Here is a 27470-nt window from a genome sequence, read left to right on the forward strand (position 1 = left end):
ATGTGCATTTGCGACAATCCCAGACGGCATGTCGCCTGTCGGCACCAGAACCTCACTGAGGTGCCAAACGCGATCCCTGAGGTTAGCAGGATGAGGGGGGCAGGGAGGACAACAGGAGGAGCCTGGGTTGGCACCAGTGGATCTACCACTGCCTGGCTGGGAGAACTTAGCTTGTCATGTTTCCTCTCGAGCCTCAGTCTTCACATCTGTAAAATGGGAATAACCATCACTACTAGGGAAACAACCTATTTAAAATTCTATATGATTGGAACAAGTAGGTGACATAAATTGGGGTGCTTGGGTGGTTTAGTTAGTTAAGCATCTGCCTTCGGCTCAGGTCATGATCGGAGGGTCCTGGGATTGAGTCCCACATGGGGCTCACTGCTCAACAGGGGGCCAGCTTCTCCCTCTACCCCTCCCCACCCACCTCGTGCTCTCTCTTTGACAAATAATCTTTAAAAAAAAGATAAATATTGAATTAATTACAAACCCTGTGAGAATATTGAATTAATTACAAACCCAGAGAGAACGGGGATATGCTGGACTAAGATCCGGTCCCTGCCCCGTGGAGTCAAGAGCGGGAGGGGAAGAGAGAAAGTAAATGGGCAAGGCTGGTTCGATGTGAGAAGCGCGCCGGCGGCTCGAGCCGGGAAGCCGGGTGAAGAGAACAAGGAAAAGGAGAGGGAAGAGCACATGCGAGGGCTGCAGTGCTCGCGCCCCTCAGCACCCCCCAACCCCCGCCTCTCCCCGCGCAGCTGACTCAGAGGCTGGACCTCCAAGGCAGCAAGCTGAAGGTGATCCCCCCAGCGGCCTTCCGGGATCTGCCCTACCTGACACATCTGGACCTGCGCCACTGCGGGGTGGAGCTGGTGGCCGAGGGCGCCTTCCGCGGCCTGGGCCGCCTGCTCCTGCTCAACCTGGCCTCCAACCGCCTCAGCTCGCTGCCGCAGGAGGCCCTGGATGGGCTGGGCTCGCTGCAGCGGCTGGAGCTCGAGGGCAACCGGCTGGAGGAGCTGCGGCCCGGGACGTTCGGGGCGCTGGGGGCGCTGGCCACGCTGAACCTGGCCCACAACGCGCTGGTCTACCTGCCGGCCATGGCCTTCCAGGGGCTGACGCGCATGCGCTGGCTGCGGCTGGCCCACAACGCGCTCAGCGTGCTGGCCCCCGAGGCCCTGGCCGGCCTGCCCGCCCTGCGCCGGCTCAGCCTGCACCACAATGAGCTGCAGGCCCTGCCCGGGCCCGCCCTGGCCCAGGCCCGCGCGCTGGCCCGCCTCGAGCTGGGCCACAACCCGTTCACCTACGTGGGCGAGGAGGACGGGCTGGCGCTGCCCGGCCTGCGGGAGCTGATGCTGGACCACGGCGCCCTGCAGGCCCTGGACGCCAGGGCCTTCGCCCGCTGCCCCCGCCTGCGCAGCCTGGACCTCCGCGGGAACCAGCTGGCCGCGCTGCCCCCGCTGCGGGGCCCGGGCCAGCTGCGCCGGCTGCGGCTGCAGGGCAACCCTCTGTGGTGCGGCTGTGAGGCCCGGCCGCTGCTCGAGTGGCTGGCGCGGGCGCGGGTGCGCTCGGACGGCACGTGCCGGGGGCCGCGGCGCCTGGGAGGGGAGGCCCTGGACGCCCTGAGGCCCGCGGACCTGCGCTGCCCCGGGGACAGGGCGGAGGAGGAGGAGGAGGCGGCGGAGTGGCAGGCGGCGGCGCGGCTCCGCGGCCCCCCTGGCGCCCCCCAGGAGGCCGACGGGGCCGCCCGGCCCTGCCCGCGGGCCTGCGTGTGCGCCGCCGAGTCCCGGCACAGCGGCTGCGAGAGCCGGGGTCTGCGGGCAGTGCCCCGCGGCTTCCCCAGCGACACGCAGCTCCTGGACCTGAGGCGGAACCACTTCTCGTCGGTGCCTCCCGAGGCCTTCCCGGGCCTGGGCCGGCTGGTGTCGCTGCACCTGCAGCACTGCGGCCTCACTGAGCTGGCGGCGGGCGCCCTGGCGGGGCTGGACAGCCTGATCTACCTCTACCTGTCGGACAACCAGCTCTCCGGCCTCAGCGCTGCCGCCCTCGAGGGGGCCCCGCGCCTTGGCTACCTGTACCTGGAGCGCAACCGCTTCGGGCAAGTGCCCGGGGCCGCCCTGCGCGCCCTGCCCGGCCTCTTTTCCCTGCATCTGCAGAGCAACGTCGTGGACCGCCTGGAACCCGGGGACCTGACGGGTCTGCCCGCCTTGCGCTGGCTCTACCTGAGCGGCAACCGCGTCACCCAAGTGTCCCCTGGGGCGATAGGCCCCGCTCTGGAGCTGGAGAAGCTGCACCTGGACAGGAACCAGCTGCGAGCGGTGCCCACGGGGGCCTTGGAGGGGCTGCCTGCCCTCCTGGAGCTGCAGCTCTCGGGGAACCCGCTCGGAGGCCTGGCGGATGGGGCCTTCCGGCCCGTGGGCGGGTCACTGCAGCGCCTCTTCCTGAACGGCAGCGGCCTGGAGCAGGTGGGCTGGGGAGTGGACGGGAGGGCGAGGCAGCCTGAGGCCCCGTGCCGCATGCGGTCCCTCGGCAAACACTGCCGCCCCGCAGTCAGGTCTGAGGCTGGCCCAGTGCCCCAGGGATGAGCCAAAGGCTGTGCCTGCCCCCAGAGCGCTCTGGTGTGGTGACAGATCAGCTGGATTCCAGGGCCACACCGGGAGGCCGGCCAGGGAGGGTACTGCCAGAGCGAGGAGGATGGAGGAAGGGGGTCCGTGGGGATCTTGAGCACTTTGAAGGCAGGGCTGGAGACCCCAAGGGTTTCTACCATTATGAGGGTGTGTTCAGGTATAGAAAGATTCATGAACGTTCGGTGATGCACAAAGGGCAGGCGCTTTGGGATCAGACCAGCCAGGGTTTCCATCCCTGCACTGCCCTGTCTCCCTGGGCCACCTTGGGCTCTCCGCTTCCTTTCTGCTGGGCGAGCATGGGTCGACCTCCCAGGCCTTGGGGTGAGATGGGCCTGGCAGGAGCTCACACCAAGGCTCGGCATCTCCTCGCAGATTTCTCCCAGGGCCTTTCTGGGTCTGGGGCCACGGCTGAGGAGCCTGCACCTGCAGAAGAACCGGCTGCAGGCCATGCCCGCCCTGCCCCATCTCAGCCAGCTGGAGCTCATCGACCTCAGCGGCAACCCCTTCCACTGTGACTGCCAGTTGCTCCCACTGCACAGGTGGGCACCTCCACTGCCCCTGCCCCGGGGCGGGCTGGGGACCCACCAGTGGCTCTCAGTCAGGCCCCACCCTCTCCCCAGGGCACCATGGCCATGCGGCCGAGCATCTTCTGGGGGGAGGGTCCTGCCAGAGCCAGCTGCCAGGCCTGAGGGAGCCAGAAGTGCATGGGACTTGGGGTGGACTTCTCTGGGCCTGGATTCCCTCACTCGTCCTCCCAGCCTAGCGGGGCGGGACCTAATATTTGTGGGCACTTCATTAATTTCATAAGAAAGCAACAGGAACCCTGGAGTCCAGCAGAGCTGGAGACTGGCTCTGGGCTCCATGACTTCTCTGTGCCATTACCTCATCTGTAAAGGGGATGGGAAGGACCTGTGTCCACCTCATGGGGGTTCTTCATGAGGATGACCCTGTGAGCTCGCATATAATGATGGATTTGAACAGTGTCCGGAGCACCCTAAGCTCTCTGGAACTATTATTGCTAATATTGCTTTTTACAGACAAGGGATCTGAGGATTGAAGGGACTCCCTCTGACTCCCCTAATTGGTGAGGGTCTGAGCCAGGATTCCCTCCAGAGTCTGCCCTCACCCACCAGGCTCCACTGCCCCCCAGTTCCCAAGGACCTCCTCGCCGCCCCCTCCCCAGGAGGGCTCGGCACAGTGGGTTCCCTGAACTCTCTCCTCTCCTCAGGTGGCTCATGGGGCTGAACCTGCGTGTGGGAGCCACCTGTGCTACCCCTCCCAGTGCCCATGGCCAGAGGGTGAAGGCTGCAACTGCTGTCTTTGAAACCTGCCCAGGCTGGGCTGCCAGGAAGGCCAAGTGGATGCCCGCCCCCAGGTCCAGTGCCAGGAGAACCCCCATGAAGGGATGATGGCTCAGAGCAGACAAGGTTGGCCTGGGGGCAGGTTGGGGGAGGCCTTGGTGGGTGGGTCAGTTTCTGAAGAGCCTGGGGTTGCAAGGATCTGACTTCTCTCGGTCCTAATTCCTGTGGTTCCAGATCTGGACAGTGACTCTTGTCGCTTCCATTCCATGATATCTGTCCCTGCTCCTCATCTCCTCTACCTCTGGCTGGGCCCAGGTGGGTCTGTGAGGAAATGACTACACTGTCCCATCCTGTGGGACAGTGGCCTGAGAAGCCACAGAATACCCAGAGTCAGCATTCTAGAAGCAATGCCACTATTGCCAGATTTGCTGCTCATCGTTGACTCCAGTCCTTCCTGGCCTCTGGGGCCTGGCTCAGCCCTGGGACAGGAGGAGCAGGGGTGCCATCGCTGTGGCCACCGCCTCCTGCTGGTCCCTGTTCTGTGTTGTTCCATCACCTGCCTGACAGTTATGTTCACATATTTGAGCCCTCTTGTTTTAGGAAAATTGTGAAGCACACAGTGGAGGGTGAGGATACGGGGACCCTGGCCTGTGGGGACCCCTGCTATGTGGTGAGGGCACCGGGAGGGTGTCTAGGGGAGAGGCCAGTCCTGAGAGGGAAACTGAGAACAGAAAAGCAGGTCCTGGTAAGACAGGGAGAGGGTTCAGCCTGGCCTGCCTATGGAGAGGCATCCCCAGGACCTGGGTGCCTGGGGACCAGGAGGTGGTGGAGTAGCCCCCAGGGGCCGCTGTGACAAAGTACCACAAACTCGGTGGCTTAGGACAACAAACATTTTGGCTCAGTGTTCTCAGCAGTCTAGATGTCCACGGGGCTGTGCTCCCTCCGAGAGCTGTGGGGGAGATCCTTCTGAGCCCCTTCCAGCTTCTGGTGGCCCCTGATGGTCCTTGGCTCGTGGCCACACAACTGCAGTCTCTGCCTGACTTCACATGGCATCTCCCTGCCCCTTCACATCTTCCTGTGAGATTGGAGTCCAAGTTCCCCCTTTTAGGACAGGAGTCCTATTGGATTAGGGCCCAACTCCATGACCTTGTTCTAACATGATTACCTCCGTGAAGATCCTATTTCCAAATAAGGTCTCATTCTCAGGTGTATCTTCTTTGGGGGAGGGGCACACAGCTCATAAGTGTTTCTAGTCAGGTAGGCTGGGAGGAAGGAACCTCTAGAAAGACCCCAAGCTGAAGGTGAGCAGTTGTGCCTTAGAGCACAGATCTGGAAGCAGTCCTAATGACAATGGCATCGATCTTTGTGGACACTTTTGTGGTGCCAACTTCCTGCCAGGTGAGGTGCTCCAAATAGCCCTGGAGTTATGTTTTTTCTTTTTAAAGATCTTGACAGAGAGATCACAAGTAGGCAGAGAGGCAGGCAGAGAGAGGGGGAAGCAGGCCACCTGCTGAGTAGAGAGCCCGATGCGGGGCTCGATCCCGTGACCCTGAGCTGAAGGCAGAGGCTTACCCCACTGAGCCACCCAGGTGCCCAATTCTTCATTCTTTAAAAAGATTTTTATGGGAGAGAGAACAAGCAGGGGGAGGGCCAGAGGGCCAGATCCCCTGCCGAGCAGGAAGCCCAACATGGGGCTCCATCCCAGGACCCCAAGATCATGACCTGAGCCGAAAGCAGCCGCTTACCCAACGGAGCTACCCAGGCGCCCCAGCTATTTCATTTTTGTGGAAAGTGGCAGTCTCCTCCCAGGAATGCAAAGGAACAGAAAGATGGGGGCCTTGGGGTGCCTGGCTGGCTCAGTCAGTGCAGCCTGCGACTTCTGAGCGCGAGACTCTTGGTCTAGACTCCACGCTGGGCATGGAGCCTACTTTGAAAAAAAGAAAAAGACAAGGACCCTGACCTCGAGGATCATACACAGCTCTGAGCCGCGCTCCGGGCCGTGCTCCCCTTGCGCACAGCCATGGCTGGTCCACGCACACATCATGCTTTCAAGGCCCAACCTCTGGCATGCTATCTGGCAAACAAAAGATGCTTCAGCAAGGATGCTGAGTGTGGACGAGGACTTACTGGTGGAAACACGGCCGGCCACCCTGGGTTTAATCCCAGTGCTGTCATTTATCAGTTGTGAGTTTAAGCGAACAAGTTACTAAACTCTGATAAGCCTTTTCCTCCCCCATAAAGTGAAGTCGACGTGTACGTCAGGGTTCCTGCGAAAACCAATTGTGTACACGTGTACCCTCGTACCTGGTGCAGAAGGCCGTTTCCAGCGGCGGTCCCCTCGCTCGCCCCGCCCCTCGGGCAGAGCGGTATCTAGACTGGGAGCAGTGAAGGAAAGGTGTGTGCATCTGCACTTGGTCTCCTCTGCGCCAGGAGCCACTGCGGGTCATGGAGCAGGGGAAATGTTTCGTCAGGGGGTCTCACAGCTAGCCCCCACCCCCGCATCTCTCCCCTACCCATTCCCCCCGCTACTGGACTCTAAGGTCTCCAGTTCTCTCCAAGGGCAAGTGAGGTACAAAGCTGGTCCTGTGCCTGGAGTGAAAACCTCCCAGAAGTCCACAATTCCATCTGTGACCAATCAAGTAGCTCTTTCGGCTCCAGCAACACAGGTTACGTATTTTCAGGTCCCACACTCATTGGGGCTTAGTACCAGGCCGCTGTGGCAGACAAGGCCCGGGCTCCGCCTCTGGGGAGCTCAGGATCTTCCGAGAGAGGAACAGCAGAAATGTAAAGGGTAACCCGCGTGTGGTTGCTATGGAGACGGGGTGCTCGAATGAAGATGTTTATTCCTTGTGCTTGTGGATGAACCCACCCTCCGTAATCGACTCCATGAGGGGACAGATGAGAATACACTCAGCTCTCAGCCACAGGCAGGCGTCACTTCATTCAGGAAGAAGGAAGTGAAGGTCACGTGCCATACAAGTCCCATTTTCCCAGAAGCTCCAGTCAGAACTGGACCCGCCAACTCCAGGTGGATTGGGACGGGCACTAGCTCCCGCCGGGAGCAGGAGCCTGCGAGAGCTCCACGGGTTCCCTGCGAGCCCAAATGCACACCCAGGATGTCTCTCTCCCCTGGGGACTGAGGCTATGGACCCGTCACCACCGCGGGTCTGGGGTGTGTGGGAGCGACAGCAGGAAAAAGCAGGGCCCCTGTCCTTGATCTTCACTGTGTTCCAGATCTAGTTACTTTTGGGGGGGAATTCAGGCTGCACCAAACGGCCACTTTCTGGGCCTGGTTTCTATACCACATGGAGCTTTCTAGTGCTTTTAGCAAAGGAGTGAGGCTGGAAGAAATGAGTGGAAATTAGCTCCCTTGGGCTGGTCACCCCATCTCTGGGTGACACCAAAGAACGTGGGTCCTGAACAAACACATGACCAGCGCCGCCCCCAGCAAGCACGGGCAGCGGCAGCCTGACGGACCAGCTCAGAGGATGTAGCTGCGCATCCCCAGCAGCACGGATGCATCCGCGAGGGACGACACGGGAACCCACCCGGCAGCACGTCTCTACTCAAAGACAAGAACTAAAGGTCAGCCTTCCTCCACCTTTCCTTCCAGGAAGAGTCACTGAAGAGATGGAAGGAGGAGACAGTTTCCAAGGAGACTAACTGGGAAAAGCAACTGAAATTTGGGTGGACACCGGGGGAGCTTCTAGAATGTAATTTCAGAAAGAAAGATGGACAGGAAGGGATAGAGGGCCAGGAAGCAGGTGCTGTTATCCTCTTCTCCCTCCCTCCAGGGCTCCCTTAGGGCCACCTGAGCCAGCCCTGTGACTCGGGCAGCACTGCATCTGGCCCCGGGTAACAGCGAGAAGGGGGCGTGAAAGCCAAGCCGGGCTCGGAGTGGTTTAGCGCAAAGCTGGCGGTGGTCTCCCTTCCAGCTGCCCCCTCTGCCACCGGGCCTCCCCACGTGGCACGAGGCCCCGAGCCCGGAGCAGACCCCACCTCTAGGCCACTATTCTGTTTAGGAGATAGGGGGCAGTCCTCTTGCCAACAGAGAAAACAGGTTAAGGCCACCTCACAAGTCACCAGAACCTGCCTCCTGGTCATTGCTGCTTAGCTGCCTGCGCGGGGTTCCCTGGCCTCCCCCGGGTGCTGGCAGGAGCAGAGCGCCAAGCCCAGGGGGAGAGGCTGCTCTCAGGCACCCACACCGCTCGCCACCAGCCTCCCCTCCAGAGCGCGGCTCCAGGCCTGCATCACGGGACTTGTAGGACACACGCGTACACGCTTCACAGGCTCGTCTTCCCGTGTGACTGGGGCAGCCCTCTGCCCCCTGGCAGCTGAGGGGTAGGTGGGTGTGCGGCGAGGTTACCGCAGGGTGGAGGGCGTGAGTCCCTGGGGCCGGCTGTCGGAGCTCCTGGCGGAACAATGGCAGAAAGGCTCCGTCTCCAGACTAAAGCAGCAGGGGAAGGGCGGCGGCCCCCAAGGAGCCTGGGGCTGGTGGTGGGAAGGCTCAGTCGTCCGTCTCCTGTTTGATGCTCTCGATGGGAACAGGCAGCGCCGGACTCTGGGCTCTGTCGGGCGCAGCCGCGTCTAGATGCTCCTCCTTGACGCGCACAGCGATGACTGAAGAGGAGGGGTGGGGGAGGCAGGAGGACAGGGTGAGCGGGCGTGAAGCTCCTGGGAAAGGCAGGGGCCCTTGGGACGTGGCGGGGAGGTGGGAATGGCACCTTCCCCCTGTGGGGCAGGCGGTGGAGACGGAGAGGGCCTGGCTGGAGACGTGCGGGTGCGTTCAGAGGCGGGGGTGGGTGTTCAGGAAGCTCTCCAGGCCCCGGGGCCCAAGAAGGACTGCTTGGCGCCCGGAGAAACCCCTTCACACTGGACTCTCCTCTTCTGTGCCCAGGTGGGGAAGGAGAGGGGCCGCCTCTGAGCGCCCGAGCAGGCCGGCCCTGGCTCGACCCCGCCCGGGAGGCTCTTACTCTCTTCTGGAGCAGGATCTGACGCGATCTTCTCTGCAGCCTGCAGGTCACCCTCCAGCAGGGGCTTCTTGGACCCCTGTCTGAGGGGCCGGGTCTTGGTCGGTGGTATTCTTTTCCCTTTGAATAAAAACAGAACGACACTCAGCACGGGCTGTATCCATGGGGGGGTGGGGGGCTCGAAGGCTGGAGTCATCCGGCGGGGAGCAGAGGCGATGGGGCAGAGGGGCAGGTGCCTGAGCCTCAGAGAGTGTCTCCCCGGGAGGGGGTTAGTTCCAGCCATGCCCCCCTGCCCCCCTGGGGTGCCTGCTGAGCTTCCCTCCCTTCTTCCCCTGTGCAGTGACTCTCCCAGCCCCACCAGTGCGGACGTGACCAGCTCCATACCCTCACGTCACCCTGATCCTGCCCAGGGACCGCATGCCTTCCTCCTTGTCCTGTTTCCAGAAACCTCTCCTCTCTGTGGTGCCCCCTCACGGAGAGCATCTCACTGCCACAGGCTGGCAGCTCGGAAGGACGGATTTACCTGCCCCCTCCATACCCACCCCACCTGCCGTCCCCTCAAGCTACGCCTGCACAGGGCTCCAGATCTGAGTGGGCCCTGCCTAGGGAAATGACACCGCAGCTCCCACCCCTGAGGGTCCCAAGGGAACGACAGGCTTGAGGAGAAACTGCCAGCCTCCCGGACATCTGACTTTCAAACAGCAGTTGTGTCCGCTTGTGGGATGGACGGGGTCGTGCTGACTTCTGACCACAGGGCAGCAGGGATGGGGATCCCTCCCCCTTTTCTCTCTTATAAATACCATCTCTTGCCTTTTTTCCTCGGGACCCTGACCATTCCCAGAGACTGAAGCCTCCCCTATTTGTGCTTGGGTCCCTTAAGACACAGGCTGACAGGACTGTTGGAGCCAAAGGGCAAAGGAGAGGAGACGGAGGGACCACGAAGAGCGCTACCTATGTGGTGACCACCCCCTGCTCCCAGAGACAAAGGCCCAGCTGATCCCAAGTCCCACACCAGCCCGGCTGCTTCAGAGAATCACTTACTTTTCTTCCCAAACTGTTTCTTTTTCTTCTTTGTGGCCTCTTTGGCCTTCAGAGGTGTGGTCGGCTCTGTTGTTGAAAGACGAGGGGAAGAGGTAAGAGGAGAGTTTGAAGAGGGCACGGTACAGATACACCCCGAGACCCCTTGCCCACACCTCACTAGCCTCCCTTACACACAGGACACCCCAAGAAGGAAAACCAAAGTTGGGCAATGAGAATGGGGGAGGGACTGGAGAGCAGCCGTCCCTTTTTCCCACCCTTGTCACCCGGGCTGCTCCGAGGGGCCTGGGTGGTTTACCTGGGTGCACAAGGGCACGAGCATATGACAGAGTGGGCAAGATCAAGGAAGGCGCTCTGCAGGCCAGAGGGAGAGGGAGACAGACAAGTCAGGAGCGGGAGGTGGGGACACAAGGGCCAGTCTTTCACTAGAAGTGGTCCAGGAGACTTCTCGGTCTCATGCCAAAGAATGAGGCAGGCATGGCGCAGGGGAGTGGTTGGCAGGAAGGAAAAAGAGAAGGAAAGTCAAGAGTCCCCCGGGGCCGCAAGAGCCCAGACCTGCGGCCACAGGTGGCTGGAGCTGGTAGCCGGTGAGCTCACACCAGCCGACAGGGTAGATGTCCGGGGACTCACAGTCCACCCACTGGTCGTACTCGCTGTCCCAGCCATCGAAGTGGATGCTGAGGAGCCTGTGCACCACCCGCTTCACCGTGGCCACGCAGATGAGCCGCGGCTCCATCAGGTCCACGGCCTCCAGCTTCATGCCCACCCGGAAGCCATGGTTGGGGCAGTCCTGGGGATGTGGGGGAGACGCGGTGACCACGGCGGCCAGCTCCCTGCCCCAGCGGCGCTGAACCAGGGGGCAGTGGGCCCGGAGTGCCTGTGGGGAAGGGTCCCTTGCCAGTGATCCCACTGCTCCCCAGCACCAGCCCTTCCAGGGAAGGGAGCAGGCCGGACTGTCTGGCAGAATGCCTATGGCAGAGTTTGGGGCTTCTCCCCTGAAGTGGCTGATCTCCGCAGTCCGGACTTAAGGAAGAAGCGGGTGGAGTTAGCACCGCTGACAGCGGGCAAGGCGGGCAGGGCTGCCCCAGGCCCCGTGCCTCCCGGCTCTCCTCACCATGTTAAAGAGTCTCGATGGAGCTGCTTTCGACTTGGTCTTCTCCAAGTAGGTGTCCCAGCTGAAAGTGTGTGCCTCGTAGCCTGATGGGGCAGGAAATGTAGATGTGGAGGGAAAGCAGGGGAGGCGGAAGGGAGTCCAGGAGAGGAGCACAAGCCAAACAGGATAGCTGCTTCAGGACCCAGTCTAGAGTCTCCCCAGCAGCCTTCTTCCCTCCTCCCCAGCCTGGTACCTGCTATATAAGACCATGGTCCTGTAGTACAGGTTGTTCACTGCCCAAAGGAACAAGTGGGAGCTCCACTCACCCAGATACCCATCAGCCATGGAGCCAAGTCAGCCCAGTTTAATGGCTGGTGGTGTGGGCTTGGACAGAGATCTGGGCCTGTGGGCACACACTGCCCTTTCCAACTGTGAGGACAGCTTACCTTTCGGGGGCGTGAGTTCAATGTCATTCTTTTGGCAGAAGGTGGCTGGGAAGATGGCGTGGGAGGAGGCATGGTAACAGAACCAGTCTGAGCCATCTGTGGAGGGCCCCCCATCTACGCAGATCATCAGGTAGCCGTCTAGGAGAACCTAGTGAGGGGAGGGGCAGGCAGACACCATGGTATCACGAACGGCACCACCCATCCCAGGGTAAGGAGGCTACGGTGGGGACACGAGGTGGAAGGAGCCAACCAGAGTTGGAGGTCAGCCTTCCCTGAGCTTCTGCTTCCGCCGGAACCCATACTTGTGAGGTTCTCTACCTTCCTCATAAGACAGCAAATGCTGTTCCCACAGGGACTACAGCTGTTTTTTTCCAGTGTGTTCAGTGGTGAGCACATGGCTCCAGCCTGAAGACTGGCTAGATGTGCAAACCAGCATGTCCCCGGGGGCTCAGGCATAGTCATTCGCTGCTTAGGCCACAGCAGCAAGGGAGGCGGCGGCGTGCAGCGAAGTCAGCAGCTACGGCTCCTGGCGGGGTTGCCACTTGAAGAAGACGGCGTGTGGTGGTGGGAAGGCCCCCAGGGAGGTAACAGGGAAGCCGATTCTGAGCAAGGAGCAGGTAAGACTCCTACTCACATAAGCACAGCACTCCGCGAGCAGCCAGAGCGGGGAAGAGGGGCTGGACGCCGAGTGCAGGGCTCTGCGCCGCCCTGCCGGCTCCCAAAAGCCACGCTAGAAGCTGCGGGGCCGGGCCCGGGCTTACCTTGCAGATGGTTGCCACGCAGATGCTGCCCAGATTCAGGGGGTCAATGGCTTCCAGTTTCATCCCCTCCTCAAACCAACCACCTTCTGTGTAGACAGCTCGAACCTTAAAGGAATGGGGCAGCTGGGGAATCTGGGCGGCCCAGGTGGAGGGTGGGGGGAGCTGGCCTCATCTGCCATAGGCCTGGGAAGGAAACAGGGAGGGGAAGGAAACAGGGAGGGAAAGGAACACCCGGGGGCGTGAGGCCTGGAGCACACCTATGACTGAGATGAGAAGTGCCCAAGGCTGTGGCTCACCTTCTTGAACAGGTAAGGAACAGCGTCACAGTAGATCTTCCGGAAGGTGGGATGGTGGGCCATGTCACTGCGTCTCTCTTTTGGGGAGATGGTAAGGGGAGCAAGGGAGAGAAGGGAGTTGCAGGCTGCTCACAGGACCACCTCCCTCCCCTCCCTAGAAATGTGGGGCTGCCCTGCATGGGCTCTAATCTGTATCTGGGCACCCCGCGCCCTCCCACCTAGACCAGAAGACAGAACCTGTCAGGGGCTCTCTGTAGGGGCTACTGAACCCTTAAGATCCAGATGCTTCCCACGCCATGTAGGCTCCAGGTTCGAAGTGCTTTAAAATCCTCACAAACTAAATGACCTTGGTCAAATCATGCACCCTCTCTGGACCTCGGTACCACCATGCACATGCTGGAGACGGTCACCCCCACCACACAGGGGCTGCGGGGTGCAGAGGGGCTCCTGCCCCAGCCCTGAAAGCGGACCTGACAGCTTGATGCCGTGGCCGACTCGCCGTGACCAGCCCACTGGGTGGATCAGGGGGCTCCACATGTGGCACCAGAAGTCGTCATCACTGTCGCCGTCTTCATAGAGGAGCCGAAGGCGACCCCCGATTACTGTGTCCACCACGGCCATGCGGGTCCGGGACACCTGGGACTTGTCCACCACCTCCAGCCGCATGCCTTGCCGGAAGGGGTACTTCATGCTCTCCACCATCTGCAACATTAGAGCACAAGCCTGCTGGGGTCCTGGGGCAACCCCTGCCACCTCCCTGTGCCAGCCCTTACCCATCCCTAAGCCAGGAAGCTGGCAGGTGAGCCCTCGGGTCCTACCAGGTTCGACCCTGGCCCCCGATTCCCCAGGATGATACGGAGGGACAGCACAAGGCTTCCAAGGTGGGCACCAAAATGCCAGTCAGTCAGTAAGATGGGAGGTATAAAACCCACTTCAGACCAAGGAAACAGGTGCCTCAGAGGGCTCAAGTGACTTGCCCACACCCACCCAGCTTCACCAGTGCCAGAGCTGGACTGTGAAACTGGTGCCAGTGTCCAGCCTTATGAACGCTCTGCACTCATGTCCAGAGAGCAGTGGCCCCTGGGGACTCTGTACGTCTCCTTACAGCTGTGAACCCGCTGGGCTGCAGCTCTGAATGGCTACTGCACTCTGACCCAGCAAGGGACAGGGACCAAGATGCCCACAAGCTGTTCTGGAGAGCCCTGATGACAGGCCACGGATGAGGGGGTAGGAGGGTGGAGAGTCTTTCAGGTCACTGTGACCTCAGTGCTTTCCTGCCTGGGGTAGGAAAATGGGAACAGTAAGCTCTGTAGGGCTTTTCCAGCCCCGGGAAGACCAGCCCCAGCCTAGGCAAGGTGAGGACTAAGCTGTGCTTTTTTTTTTTTTTTTGAACTTTTTTATAAAAAGATTTATTTATTTGTCAGAGAGAATGTGCGCACAAGCAGGGGGAGCAGCAGGCAGAGGGAGAAGCAGGCTCCCTGCCCAGCAAGGAGCCTGATGTGGGACTTGATCCTAGGACCCTGGGACCATGACCTGAGCCGAAGGTAGACACTTAAACCACTCACTGAGCCTCCCAGGTGTCCCTAAGCTGTGCTATTTCAAAGTCCACCAGGAGGGGGAGCATCTCCAAGGTCACAAATCGGCCAACAGGCAAAGCTAAGAGTCCTAAACCACAGACCCGTCAGACATCAGCTCAAGGCCAGGAATACAAGCCCAAACCAACTGCCTGATTGGCCCATTTCAGAGAGAGACACAGGGTGAAGTCTGGGCTGGGGTTCCTCTGGGGTTCCACCTTCCCCTCCTAACCTTTCCCAACATGTTCCTTTCCTTGCCGCCCACCCAGGGCAGCCCACAGCCCAACACCACTTTTGTGGCTTCTTTGTTTAGTCGCACCCGGAAGCTGAGCTCCGCAGGGGTGGAGGCCAGGCTTGGGAGGACCCTCTTCTACAGGCCCAGCTCCAAGCACAGAACCAGGCACACAGTTAGTGCTCAATCAACATTTTTTTCTCACCTGACCAACACACAGTACACTCCCAGCCTTGGTGGTACTAAACATTTACACTGGGTGTACTAAACATTTCACTCAGCATTTATCACATTGTAGGCATCAAAGGAACTAAACTGGGTTTGGACTAGAGCTTCCTTTACAGCCCTCCCCACCTTTTACCCTCTGCCCCCCGCCTCACCCTCAGAGGCCCTGCTTTTGTATCCACTGTAGGACTGGGTAAGTGACAGTGAGTCACCGTGTGCTTGCTGACTGGCTCACATGGAACCAGAATCAAGCTCTTTTTTTTTTTTTTTTAAACATTTTATTTCTTTGACAGAGAGAAAGCAAAAGTAGGGAGAGCGGCAGGCAGAGGGAGAGGGAGAAGCAGGCTCTCTGCTCAACAGGGAGTCTGACGTGGGGCTTGATCCCAGGACTCTGGGATCATGACCTGAGCTGAAGGCAGCTGCTTAACTGACTTGAGCCACCCAGACACCCCTCTTTTTTTTCTCCATGCTAGGCATGGAGCCCAATGTGGGGCTTGAGCTCACGACCCTGAGATCAAGACCTGAGCTGGGCTCAAGAGCCAGATGCTTAACTGACTGAGCCCCCCAAATGTCCCAGAATCAAGCTCATTTTATTTAAAGCGGAGGAGAGGCCAGTTTGGTAAAACCGGCGGCCGCACCAAGCCACAGTCGCCGCCTCCTGCTCGGACAAGCGCCGGCTGGAGAAGAGTGAGTGCTCGGCTCCGCCTGCTGAATCTGCCCACGGGGCAAGGCATTATGAGTGCAGTTACAGTTTTGTTGGACATTATAGTTTAGTTGTACATTATAGTTTTGTTGGAAAGAGAGCGTGACGCCTCTTGGTGGTTCAGTCAGTTTAGCATCTGCTTTCGGCTCAGGTCTCTATCCCAGGATTCTGGGATCAGACCCCACATTGCGCTCCTACTCAGCGGGGAGCCTGCTTCTTCCTCTCCCCCCTGCTTGTGCTCACCATCACTACCTCTCTCAAATAAATAAAATCTTATAAAAAAGAGAGTATGAAAAGATAAATTAGCAAAACACAGAGAAATAAAAGAACAAATGGACAGTACCCAGCAAGTTCAAATAGAGCAAAAATCATTTATACTTTAGGGAAAACCAGGGAAAGCTTCCTTCAGGTGCTGGAACCATTTCTTGCCATAAAATCACTCTCCACCAGCTAAGACTAGGACTCAAGGTGGCAACGTCTTCACCAGGTGACCCGTGCCTTGGATGAGATGGCCCCAGCTCCTCTTCCATCCTTACTTTCCACTTGTGGCTTCCAGACCACCCACACCCTACTCATCAAGGGAGAACTCAAATGCCACTTCCTCCAGGAAGCCTTCCTTAACAGCTGCTCCTCTTCAGGCCACAGGGCCAGCTCAAGCCTGCGCCAAGGCGGCCCCTGCTCACTGTCGCTTTTGGAGGCAACGTGGGAACCAGAGCTGTGCGCATCCAGGTCAGGAGACCTCAGACACAGTCCGGGCCCCTAGGTGAGTGAGTCCCACCACAGCGGGTCTGGGTATTAGAGGAGGGAGAAACGAAGTCTTCACTATGTATTCTTGTATTCCCTTTGAATTTTTACCGTGTGTGTGATTCTTTAAGGAGTAAGTTTTATAAAATTTAAATTAAAAGCCACAGAGGGGGGTGCCTGGGTGGCTCAGTTGTTAAGCGTCTGCCTTTGGCTCAGGTCATGATCCCAGGGTCCTGGGATCAAGCCCACATTGGATTCCCTGCTAGGCGGGAGGCCTGCTTCTCCCTTTCCCACTCCCACTGCTTGTATTCCTTCTCTTGCTGTGTCTCTCTCAAATAAATAAATAAAATCTTCAGAAATAAAAAAATAAAACATGGAAAGCCACAGAGATGACTCGGAGGCACACCCCTGGTTTAGAACCCAGGCTATTTTATGATTGCTCTGCTTGACTTCATTTCCTCTGCCAGACTGCAGAGTCCTGAATACAGGCTCTGTATCCCCACAGTTCTTTGTACACAAGTACTTAACGAAATCCATGGAACAAATGTTCCTGAAAAATGCTGTGAGCAAAGGTGAGGCTCTGGAGGAGGAAACAGGAGACAAAGCAACGTGATTAACATGGCTGGAGCAGAGTCTGGGTCAGGGGCGAGGCTGACACTAGGCTGGGGAGGCAGACAACAACCGACATCCTTCCTGGAGAAACGTGAAGCTGCTAAAGACTGGCAAACAAGGGCGTCTTTGAGAAAACACTCCAGTGAGTAGCAGGGACAGAGGAAATGAAGGGTGTAGGAAGATCAGTTAGGAGACCCAAAGGGCTCGCTGCCAGACCTTGATATGGAAATCCACGGGAAGTGTCCTGGAGCCCACCAACCGCTTCATGAGGTACCCCTTCCAGTCGGTGAACTTGGCATGGATGGCTGTGGAGACACAGCAGAATCCTGGTTACACAGCCTGACAACGCTCCCACCCACAGGGGGCGCCAGAGCCACTTGGTTCTGCCTTGTCCGGCCAGCCATCACAGCTTCTAAAACCAGCAGTACAACCTTGATCTGTCCTGGGGCTTCTGAGACCAGGGAGGATAGGAAGCAGGCTGGCAAGTAGGTTCTGCTCTGGTCTAACCTCAGACAAAGGGTTCCCCTTCCACCAAGGGCTCTGCAGGAACCGTGACAGGGAATGTTCTCATCAACTCACTCCGTGGGGGCACCAGGATCTTGCTGTTGATGGCACACCAGCCAATGGGGTGGACGTCCACTGTCCCAAGGTTGCACCAGAAGTCATGGCTGGCGTCATTTTCAAAGCCTTCATACCGGAGCAGTACCCGGTACCCTGAAAGGAGGAGGGCACCCATGAGGGAGGGAGGAATGAGGAAAGGTGTATTCTCACGCCTTCCCTCTTCTCAAGCCTAAACCCGACTCCTATTCTAAGAACTCCTTCCGGGCAAGAGGGGTCCCTGTTGTCCACAACAGTCACAATCAAAATAAACCCATGCCCCATACTCAGAAAGCAGTATGGCATAGCAGGAAGAATGAATCTTCTGCAACCTGATTGTTCCTGGGAAAAACCTTAAAAAGGGGAATTTACAAACTTGCCATGCTTTGTGGCCTCTCTGAAGCCAGGAAAAGTAGGAGAATCCCAAGAAGGGATTGGCAGAACTCTAGTAGGTGGGCGTTTTTGTTTGTTTTATGAAGCCAATTTCTGCCTGCAACAATCCCCACCCATGTGGAGATGTCACTCTCCACACCCAGACCCTGCCGTGGCAGGAGTCCCCACCTGCGGCCTGGATGACGGAGGCGATCCAGTACACCCGGCTGGGGAGCACCGCGTCGCTGTTGAGCACCTCCACTTTCATCCCCTTCATCACATCCTCCCACTGGTCATAGAGTGGGACCTGTGTGGGCACAAGAGCATTCGGGGGGGGGGGGACGACAGTGAGCTGCCCAAGCGGACAGGGGAGAGTGACTGGCCTCATGAGCCATCACGTCCTTCTCTGCACCTTGGTGCAAGTCACTCGCTGCATGTGGCAAGCCAGGTATGGGGCTAGGGATGGAGACATGAGTAAGACAAGAGAGGAGAGTCCCAGAGAGCTGAGGGAGGACACTGGGGGTGGGGTAGCAGGGGACAGGACAGGAGGGCGGGGGCAATAGCCAGACATCCCGAGTGAGTCGCCCCGAGTGCTGCTCTTAGTGGACCAGCTCACTCTGTCATCCTGGGCACCTCACACCTGTGCCAGTTTTGCGCCAGTGACGACACTGGCCCAACACCACCTACTGCTCGCCACACGCGGGACTGTCCTTGGCACAAATACCACCTCTTTCGATAGTCACTCAAGCCTGGGCAGTGGTCTCTAAGCTATCACCATGCTGGCACTCACGCACTACTTCTGGTACATTCTTTTTCCACCTCTCCAACCTGTCTTCTCTTGGGATGCACCAGCACACCTTCCTGCTTGCCTTCCCCGTTATCTAATCCTCACTTGGCACCAACAGGACCCTGATTCTCCTTTGGAGAAAATCAACCCTTTTTCCCTTCTCACCCTGGCTTGAGCTAATCGGGCTATCCACCCCACATCTCTGGCCACAGAAGGGGTCTCACACAGAACCTAGAGAGGGCTATGTCACCAGGCACACAAGGCCCCGTTTGGCAGAGCCTATGGAATCGGGTACGCTGAACGCAAGGACGATGTAACTCCCTGCAGTGAAAACTCAGGGCAAAAGAGTGTCCCACTGGGAAAGGGGGGTGCCTTCAACAGCAATGCAGAGAAGTCTGGAGAAGTCAAACTTCCCAACCTTCCACTGTCCACAGCGCTCCCCAGAGTTCAGCAGCTACTTGGATGGGACTCTGGTCAGAGGACTCCAAGAGTAAAGAGGCCTCCTCCTCCACTTCCTGGCCTGAAAGACCAGACATGAGTGCCGCTCTAGGTGGCAGCATCTCTGCTGTCCTTCCAGTCCAGGCCCAGCCCCCTGGGGCCTCACTCTTCTATGCTGCTTTGGGCAGAAGTGCGGTCCAGAAGGATCCCGACCTGCTCCTGGGGCCAGGGGACCCAGGGCAGCTCAGAACAAGCTTTTAGTGGGAAAACAGGGAACAACGGGGAAGAAAAAAGAAAAAGAAAAAGAAAAAGGATTTCTAGCACAAAGTTCCTCAGAGGGAAGCCCGGTGCCAGAAATCCTCAATGAGGATTTGTGGGACGCCACCAGGAAAAGGTGGACAGAAATTTAAACCGGAGCGAGTGGCAAAGCTGGACTGCGCTCACCCGGACCTCACCACTGTTCTCTCCCTGGTGCCAATGCCCAGCCTGGAATGCTTAGGAGGCTGGCAGGGGTGAGAGGGGCGGCGAGTGCCCCAGTTCCCAGCTCTCCCTCCCCTAATCTCCAGGGCACTCACATGCTTAAAACAGCTGACGGGAGCAGCTTTGTAACTGTGATCCTTCAGGAACTTCCCCCAGTCGAAACCCAGGACAAGCGCTGCAGAGAATGAGGAAGAGTTGGAAGAGTTCAAAGTCAGCAGCCCTGCTAGGAACCTGGCCCCCATAAGCTTGTAGAAACAGGTCCTTCCCCACCGGGGCAGCCCCATACCTGCCCCACCAGTGGCCATCAGAACAGGGCTGGACCTTATCCAAAGGGTGACAGACTTTCAGGAGTAGAGGAAACATTCAAGGGAAATGTCTGATCTTTCTTCCCCGGAAAAGAAAAGGAAATCCAAAGACCTTTGGGCTTAAATTCCTTAGACCTCCCCCAACCTTTCATTGGCCACAGCTTATCTGAATGGGTGGGAGGGGCGCACACCTAGGCCCCTCCAGGCTGCCTGTGGAGCTCAGCCGCAGTGAGAAACTCGGACCACCTAGAATAGAGCTGCTTAATGCTCATATGCTTAGAACATGCTGTACACACTCCAAGAAAAAGGTTCCTTTCCTTATCCCACAACTCCTCTCCAAACCAGAGAGGGGGCTCCACTGCCCAAGGGAAACAGAAGTCAAAGGGCCAAAAGCAATACAAGAGAAAAGAAGCTAATTCTGGGCTTCTGAATTACCAAGAGTAGGGGTCCTGGCACTTGGAGTGACTAAAGGGATTTTCTGGGGTAATTTCCATACCACATACCGATGGGGCAATCCACACGGGGCTTCGGCCAGGGCAGTCTCTGGCTGCCCCATCTTTCCCATTCCTGGCTCCCAGGCAGAGCCATCCCACAATGGGCACCCCACTCCCGCCGACCCCCAGCAGCTTCCTGAGCACCAGTGGCCTGCTGTCTTACCATCTTGCCCTGTCGGTGTCCCATCTGCTAGCTGTCCTGTCCCTTGTGAGTGGAGGAAGGCTCCGATTTTGGCAGACCAGGCTGCCTTGTGCAGGACTTTGGCTTTCTTGGTCGGTGGTTTTCCCTGGAGGGAGGAGAACAAGTGTGCAGCCCAATAGCAGAGAACAGGGCTACTGCCTAGGTTCAAACCCCGGTGTGGGTGTTCGTGGGTGTTCGTCCACTTACTCCTCTTTAGTTTTTTCATTTGTAAATCAAGTGGATAACAATAACAATCTCAACTCAGAGGGGCGTGGCAAGGATGAGAGTTACTGCGTAAACACCAACACTCAGTAAGTGCTTAGCTATTGTTCAAGGAGGGAGGACCTGATCAGAGGAGCTACAGGGCAGGGAGGGACACTCCTTCTATCTTTTCTATCTTTTCAGCCTCTGCTTCCTCTCCTGGAATTTTCCCTCCTGCCTTCAACTCTCAGCCATCTCCTTCCTCTGAGGCTCCTACAGACTATTGCAGAGAGTGGGCTTCAGAGAGGTCTATGAACAATCAGGAGGCAACCTTTTGTACACATACAGGAATGTTCTGGAACAGGTCCATGGCTTTCATCAGGTGCTCCAATGGGGGCATCCCCATAGGTGAAAGGCCACTAGTCTGGTCTATAATTTTTAAGTTAAGCACTGCTCAGAAAGGCCCAGAGAATTTTAATTTTTATTTTAATATCTATTTTATAGGGAGGGGGCAGAGAGTGAAAGTGGGGGAGGGCACAGAGGGAGAGGGAGAATCTTTTTTTTTTTTTTTTTTTGAGAGAGAGAGAGAAAATCTTAAGTAGACTCTATCCTCAGCACAGAGCCTAACACGGGCTCCATCTCACAACCCATGACCTGATCAGATCATGACCTGAGCGGAAATCAAGAGTCAGATGCTTAACTCACTGAGCCACCCAGGCGCCCCCCACCAGATAATTTAAAAAGATCAGTGAAGTAAAAATGTGAGTTTAAATCCCACACTGACCTGGGATCAAATCCTGGCTCTTCAATTTCATTTGTATACCTCTGTGTAAGTTACTGAAAATGTTTCAGCCTTAAAAATAGGAATTTAAGGGACACCTGGCTGGCTCAGTCAGTAGAGCATGCAACTCTTGATCTTGGGGTTGTAAGTTCAAGCCCCATGTTTGGTGTAGAAATTACTTAAAAAAATCTTAAATAGGAATTTTTAAAAAATCATTTTTAAGAGATTATTGGTTGGAGTTAGTCCAAACGCTCAGCAAGTACTCCCAATTGTAGCTATTAACAATACTATTATTAGCTCACTGAGGAGAGAGATTTTTCCATGCCCTGACTAAAATCCATGCAATGAGGGAAACAATTATCTCACAAATGTGAGATAAACTGTATGAAGTACTAAGCAGAAGACCTGGCACACTGTGACTTTCAAATGTCAGAGCAGTGAGTCTCAAGCTGAGCTACGTATTAGTCACCCGGCGAGACCAGTCTATGTCCAGGGGCGCCTGGGTGGCTCAGTGGGTTAAACCTCTGCCTTCGGTTCAGGTCATTGTCTCAGGGTCCTGGGATCGAGGCGTGAATCGGGCTCTCCGCTCATCGGGGAGACTGCTTCCCCCTCTCTGCCTGCTTGTGATCTCTTTCTGTCAAATAAATAAATAAAATCTTAAAAAAATATATTTTAAAGTCCCTGTGTCCAGGAGGCACCTGGAGGGCTCAGTCGATGGAGTGTATGCCTCTTACGACTATTTATCTGAGAAAGAGCGAGCACAAGTAGAGTGGGGACAGGGGAGAGGCAGACTGCCTGCTGAGCAGGAAGCCTGCCCAGGACTCAGTCCCAGAACCCCAGGATCATGACCTGAGCTCAAGGCAGACGCTCAACTGACTGAGCCACCCAGGTGCCCCAAGCATCAGTATTTTAAACACCCTCCAGGTGATCCAAATGTGCAGGAAAGTTTGAGAACCAGTGTTGTGTACCAGGAAACCACAAAGTCAGGCACCTGCAATTACAGACCAGTTCCAGCTCTGCTGCTCTTCCAACAGAACTACCTTAGGTAAGTCATTCTTCCTCTCTGAACCTTAGCACACTGCTCAGCTAATGTGTGGGTTACGCGACACATCTCTTTAAGAATCCTTCCATTTATAGGGGTGCTTAGGTGGCTCAGTCCACTGGGTGACCGACTCTTGATTTTGGCTCAAGTTATGCTCTCAGGGTCGTGAGACTGAGCCCTGAGTTGGGCTCTGCACTGGGTGTGGAGCCTGCTTAAGATTCTCTCTCTCCCTCTCCCTCTGCAGTCCCCGGTCAACCCCCCACCACTCACTACTGCGGTCTCTCTTAAAAAAAAAAAAAAAAAAAAAAAGACTTTCTAGGTAGCTGCCTATGACTTGGAGTCAGAGACAAGGCATCAACTTCCTAAACTCAACCGTGGTTGGTGAAATATATGCCTGTCTCCTAGCTTCCCTTCAGAGCATTTATGAAAGCTAGGAAGCAAAGACCAAGGGCATCGGCCTCCCCCAAGGCTCTTGTTTAAACATACTAAACACATCAGACTATGCCGGGAGTGAAGCTGGGAAATGAGGGCAGCTCTAGAAATCTGCAATTCAACAAGCTCCATAAATGGATTCCTCTGCCTTCTAAATTGCAGAGCATAACAAATAGCAGGAAACTTACAACCTCAGACAGCCACAAGCAAGCTCCTCCCAAGCCCTCTTGGCTCCTTGCCATCAGCCAGTTGGCTGCTCCTGTCTTGGCTCCCAGGACCCCAGGAAGGGTCTTCCAAGTGATGGTCTCTCACCTGTAATCTGGCCAAGATACTGGCTTTCTTGGAGTTGGAGGAGTAACTCCTGGAACAGGAAACGCTGCAGAATCTCTTAGTCTTGGAGAAGAAGGCTTCCCTTGTACCCACGATACCACACATCTCACAGACAGCTGGGAAGAGAACTTAGGACGTGACCCACCTAATACGATCACCCCAAATCAAACAAAATAACGGGCCCTTCAAACCTGGAACAGTGCAATAACCAGGTGAGTCCCAGCCCCCCAGTCAGGCTGACAGGACTGGAACAGGAGCAGGAGGTATGTGTCCGCCTGAATCTGTTTTGTCTAAGATAAGCTGCCTGGCATCACCTGGCTATATGTCAACATATGGAGTTAAGGAAAATCCACAGGGCAACAGTGAGTGTTGGAAAGTCTATAAAGAGGAAGACGAGAAGAAAAAAAGTGCCTACTTCACCTAACTTCTGTGGCTTTTCTTCTCATCTATAAAGAGACTGAACTAGATCAGTGTTTCCATCCTGACATATTAGAATCACCTGAGGAGCTTAAAAATTACCCAAGCCTGGGCGCCCGGGTGGCTCAGTGGGTTAAAGCCTCTGCCTTCGGCTCAGGTCGTGATCTCAGGGTCCTGGGATCGAGGCCCGAATCAGGCAGGCTCTCTGCTCGGCGGGGAGCCTGCTTTACCCTCTCTCTCTGCCTGCCTCTCTGCCTGCTTGTGATCTCTCTCTCTCTCTCTGTGTGAAATAAATAAATAAAATCTTAAAAAAAAAAAAAATTTACCCAAGCCTGAGATTCTAATTAACTGGTCTGTGATGGGATATAGGCATCTGTAATTTTTAAAAGTTCCCCAGGTGGGGCGCCTGGATGGCTCAGTTGGTTAAGGGCCTGCCTTCGACTCAGGTCATGATCCTGGAGTCCCAGGATCAAGTCCTGTGTGGGGGTGGGGGTGGGGGAGGCCCACACGTCCCTGCTCAGCAGCGAGTCTGCTTCTTCCTCTGACCCTCTCCCCTCTCATGCTCTCTCTCAAATAAATAAATAAAATCTTAAAAAAAAAAAAAGCTCCCCAGGTGATCCTAACACACAGCCATGATAGAGACATCTGGACTCAATGGTTTCTAATGGTTCTAGTTCCAGAGTTCTAAGATTCTAAGAGAATGGCTGGAAGAAGGGAGAAAAGGCGGTGGCATGGTGGGCGGGGTGGGGGGGGTAGGGGGAGGAAGAGAAGATAGGTCAATGGAAAGGAAAAGTCAAGTGGCAGAGTATTAGATCACTCTTCTAAAGAAGGCAAGCACTAAGGGACAGGTATGTCCTCACAGACATCTAGCCTGTCTCTCCTCATAGGCAGTCCATACACAGCGGGCCTGACACAGGGATCCAGCAGCTGTCCAAGCGGCACAGCTCAGAAATTCACTGGCTTCCAGATGCTCTATGGGGATTCTCATCAGTAATTCTCTCCCCAGAAAGTCACTTTATTCTGTATTTTCCACCCCCCACCACCAACCACATCCAACCCACACGCTATTTCTTGTCCTTTCCCGGAGAGTAAATCAGAACATTTTAGGTGTTCTTCTCAAATTCTAGGCTTAAAAATCAACCAGCTATTCACACCAATGTAAAAGCAGCACCATATTAATGACTGGCATCTAACGTGTGCCATATAAGTATTAGTCGTATGAAAGAACAAAGGAAATTGCGATTTCAAATCAGACTGCAGCAGGAAATGCCCCTTGGGGCACTTCTATCTCTCTCATAGGCCCTTAGATATGAGATCAAGCAGCTTTTACACCTGGACAGCTCTGCCCACATGGCCTATATCCTCCTCTTCCTCCCTAGCCTCCTGAAACCTCCCCGTCTTCAGGGGACACTCTAAAAGCACCTGGCTCAGAACCACTGCCATCCAAGGAGCGGGGAGTCCCAGGGCTGAGCAAATGCAGGGGGGAGGTGGGCAGCTCCCCTGCTTCCCGATCTTCATTTTCTGCTTCACTTGACTCTTCGAGGTAGGAGCTGCTCTCGCTGCCTGCACTGCTATTATAGCTCCGGAAACTGTCATAGCCACCAAAGAGCTCCAAGTCGTCCTCCTCTTCCTCCTCCTCTTCCATAGGTTCTGAAGATGGAGTCTCCTAGGGGAAGGATGACACAAACCAGGCAGGAGGAAATCAGGTCTGGCTAGTGTATGAGGAAGAAGGCTGCAGGTCTGCTGTCAGCTCACTTTCCAATTCTTGGGTCAACACCTTTGGGCTAAGTGTCAGGCAGAATCAAATACTCCTTTGGCAAACACCAGGATCATCACTCTTGTTTACACAATTCTTAACTGCAACTTATCAGAATAGCTTAACAAGACAGAAAATGGTACTGGAATTCACCAAGCTCCTCCTGTGGCTTTGTAGATGATGACATTTTAACATGATTCACATAGAATACAATGATGTGAAAATACTCTAAGTTATCTCATGAAGACTTTCTGGGGGAGATGTATATTAGAAAATCATTCTTCTCTCTTCAGCATACGTACACCAAAACAATCTCAATTCGGAAACAATTACAGCCACAGAAAAGTTAATTTGGAATGCAGACTGCTCTAAGGAGGATCTGGGAAACAGATGACGCACTAGTTAGACCACAGTAGTATATACCATAGCTCTGGACTCCGCTCTGATCCTAACTAGGTGCAGTCTTTGGGCAAGTCACTGAATCCCTCTGGGCCTCAACTTTCTCATCTATGAAATAGGAAAAGTAGTTAGCTCACAGGATGTGAAATGTAAATGAGATATTGTATATCAATCTACCTGGCACTTAGGAGAAAAGGTCCCAAACCAGGGCTCAATTACCATCTCTAGTGCCGACAAGCTGTATGACCTACAGCAAGTCAATCTCTCTGGCCTCGGTTCCCACATCTGTAAATGAGGATACCACCTCTTTCAGAAGCTTTGAGGGAGAAATAAGGATTAATGCAAGTATAGTGCTCAAAACAGTAGCAAGTGTTCGATACATGTTGGCAATTATTACTGGCTAGAAGCCTGGGCTTTCAAACCAGATTTGCCTGGGCTTGAATCCTGGCTCTACCACTTAACTGTGATTTTGTGCCATGTACTGAACCTTGCCTTCATCAGTACAACGTAGGTAATAGCAAGCCTTCTTTAGATGACTAGAATGAAGACTGAGATATGTAAAGCCTAGTTCTGTTTCCAGCAGTTAGCGACAGCTCTAAAAGCGTGGACTATTATTCTTAGCCTCCATTTCCCTTATAGAATTTTTGAGCTATTTCATTTTATGTTTACAACTACACGCCCAAATGTAGCAGAAAAGACACCGAATTTAAATATAAGGTGACCAGAAGCCAAATGACTCAAGGATGAGTGGGTGACAGGTTATAGGACAGCGGGAAAAGTTTTGGAGCCTGCAAGACTGAGTGCCCATCTCCTTCGCTTTACAGCTGTATGGCCTTCCTGGGGAGTCACCACCTGTCTGCGAGCCTTGGCTACTTAAACCGTTACAGCGAAACAGTGACACAGGATTGTTGTGAGTATACTGGGCGATAATGAACGTGACCGATCCAGACACGTAGTTTTACGAAACTTTCCTCTCCCTCACGTCCCACCAGGATGTCACTGGCCCCCTAATCCCCCAAGAAACGACCACGAGAGAGGGAGGACAAAGAAAATTCAGGAGCCCTCAGATCCTGAACCCAGTTCCCTTTCCAGGGAGGCCAGAGAGGCTGTTCCGCCCTGAACTACCCGCCAGACGTCGGCCCCGGCAGTATGAGCGCAAAAGGCAACGCCAATCGCCTCTGGCCCTGCTCAACCTAACTACCTCAGTTTATCCATCTTTCCACTCTCCACCCTCCAGCCGTCGCTAAAAGACCTAAAGATCGGCCCCACGTGCGAGGTTCTCGGGGTTCCCTTTCCCAGTCACGATAAATCCTCTCCCTCTCACCTCGACGCCCCGAGTCTTCTCCATGAGACCTAACACCGTTTCTTCAACCGTCACCAGGTGCAGGAAGCCATATTGGCCTCGCGGCTCTTCCTCAGCGCAGTCATTGGCCGCCTCCCAGAGCCGCGAGCCAATCACACTGCAGGAAGGAGGAAAAGCCGGTTCCGCGCTGGCCCGCGCCCCTGGCCCTAGGGGCGGGGAAGCCGCGGGCGCTTATGGGACTTGTAGTTCTCCTGTGGGTGCGCGTGGAAGCGGACGTTGCTATAGCGATGTGAAAATCCCTGCGCGCTGGGGCAGAGCTCATTTCTGTACGCTAACCTCCTCCTCTCGCCCCTACCCAATTCTTTATCAAACAATTATTGAGCACATAGGTGCTGTTCCAGGCACCAGGAATGACATCGCATTCTTCCTGATTAGAAGAGGGTTTTTTTTGTTTTTGTTTTTTTAATTTGTCAGAGAGAGAGGGAGAGAGAGCGAGCACAGGCAGACAGAATGGCAGGCAGAGGCAGAGGGAGAAGCAG

At 55.7% G+C, this 27470-nt stretch overlaps 2 protein-coding genes across 3 annotated transcripts; one reads left to right on the forward strand and one right to left on the reverse strand.

Annotated features, from left to right (window-relative positions):
* On the forward strand, positions 1 to 9036 carry LOC111157593 (chondroadherin like). Its single transcript, XM_022519138.1, has 5 exons — positions 1 to 81; positions 756 to 2459; positions 2994 to 3160; positions 3850 to 4048; positions 8820 to 9036. The coding sequence occupies exons 1-4, from the start codon at positions 1 to 3 to the stop codon at positions 4028 to 4030; spliced, it is 2133 nt and encodes a 710-aa protein (XP_022374846.1). The 3' UTR covers positions 4031 to 4048; positions 8820 to 9036.
* Positions 8299 to 27051, reverse strand: LOC111157592 (L3MBTL2, polycomb repressive complex 1 subunit). 2 transcript variants are annotated; one of them, XM_022519137.1, is made up of 17 exons: positions 26953 to 27051; positions 24896 to 25139; positions 23039 to 23172; positions 20253 to 20376; positions 19386 to 19465; positions 17775 to 17892; positions 17196 to 17330; positions 16833 to 16921; positions 12997 to 13228; positions 12527 to 12603; positions 12231 to 12335; positions 11470 to 11617; positions 11045 to 11127; positions 10486 to 10720; positions 9934 to 9999; positions 8896 to 9012; positions 8299 to 8542 (listed from the first exon to the last, which is right to left on the reverse strand). In XM_022519137.1, the coding sequence occupies exons 1-17, from the start codon at positions 26974 to 26976 to the stop codon at positions 8430 to 8432; spliced, it is 2124 nt and encodes a 707-aa protein (XP_022374845.1). In that variant the 5' UTR covers positions 26977 to 27051; the 3' UTR covers positions 8299 to 8429. The 2 variants fall into 2 exon arrangements, with proteins under 2 accessions (XP_022374845.1, XP_022374844.1); XM_022519136.1 differs by lacking the exon at positions 8299 to 8542 and having other exon boundaries at positions 8562 to 9012.
* Between the last annotated feature and the right edge of the window lie 419 nt (positions 27052 to 27470).

This window comes from Enhydra lutris, unplaced genomic scaffold, assembly GCF_002288905.1.
Source record: "Enhydra lutris kenyoni isolate GAN:26980312 unplaced genomic scaffold, ASM228890v2 scaffoldscaffold55, whole genome shotgun sequence".
NCBI classification, from domain to species: Eukaryota; Metazoa; Chordata; class Mammalia; order Carnivora; family Mustelidae; genus Enhydra; species Enhydra lutris.

Coding starts and splice junctions, on each gene's coding strand:
- LOC111157593 (XM_022519138.1), top strand. CDS start 1: ATGTGCATTTGCGACAATCCCAGACGGCATGTCGCCTGTCGGCACCAG. Junction 82..755: donor TGCCAAACGCGATCCCTGAG/GTTAGCAGGATG, acceptor CTCCCCGCGCAG/CTGACTCAGAGGCTGGACCT. Junction 2,460..2,993: donor ACGGCAGCGGCCTGGAGCAG/GTGGGCTGGGGA, acceptor ATCTCCTCGCAG/ATTTCTCCCAGGGCCTTTCT.
- LOC111157592 (XM_022519136.1), bottom strand. CDS start 26,976: ATGGAGAAGACTCGGGGCGTCGAG. Junction 20,377..23,038: donor GTATCTTGGCCAGATTACAG/GTGAGAGACCAT, acceptor TCCTCCCTCCAG/GGAAAACCACCGACCAAGAA. Junction 11,128..11,469: donor TGAACTCACGCCCCCGAAAG/GTAAGCTGTCCT, acceptor CTGCCCCATCAG/GCTACGAGGCACACACTTTC.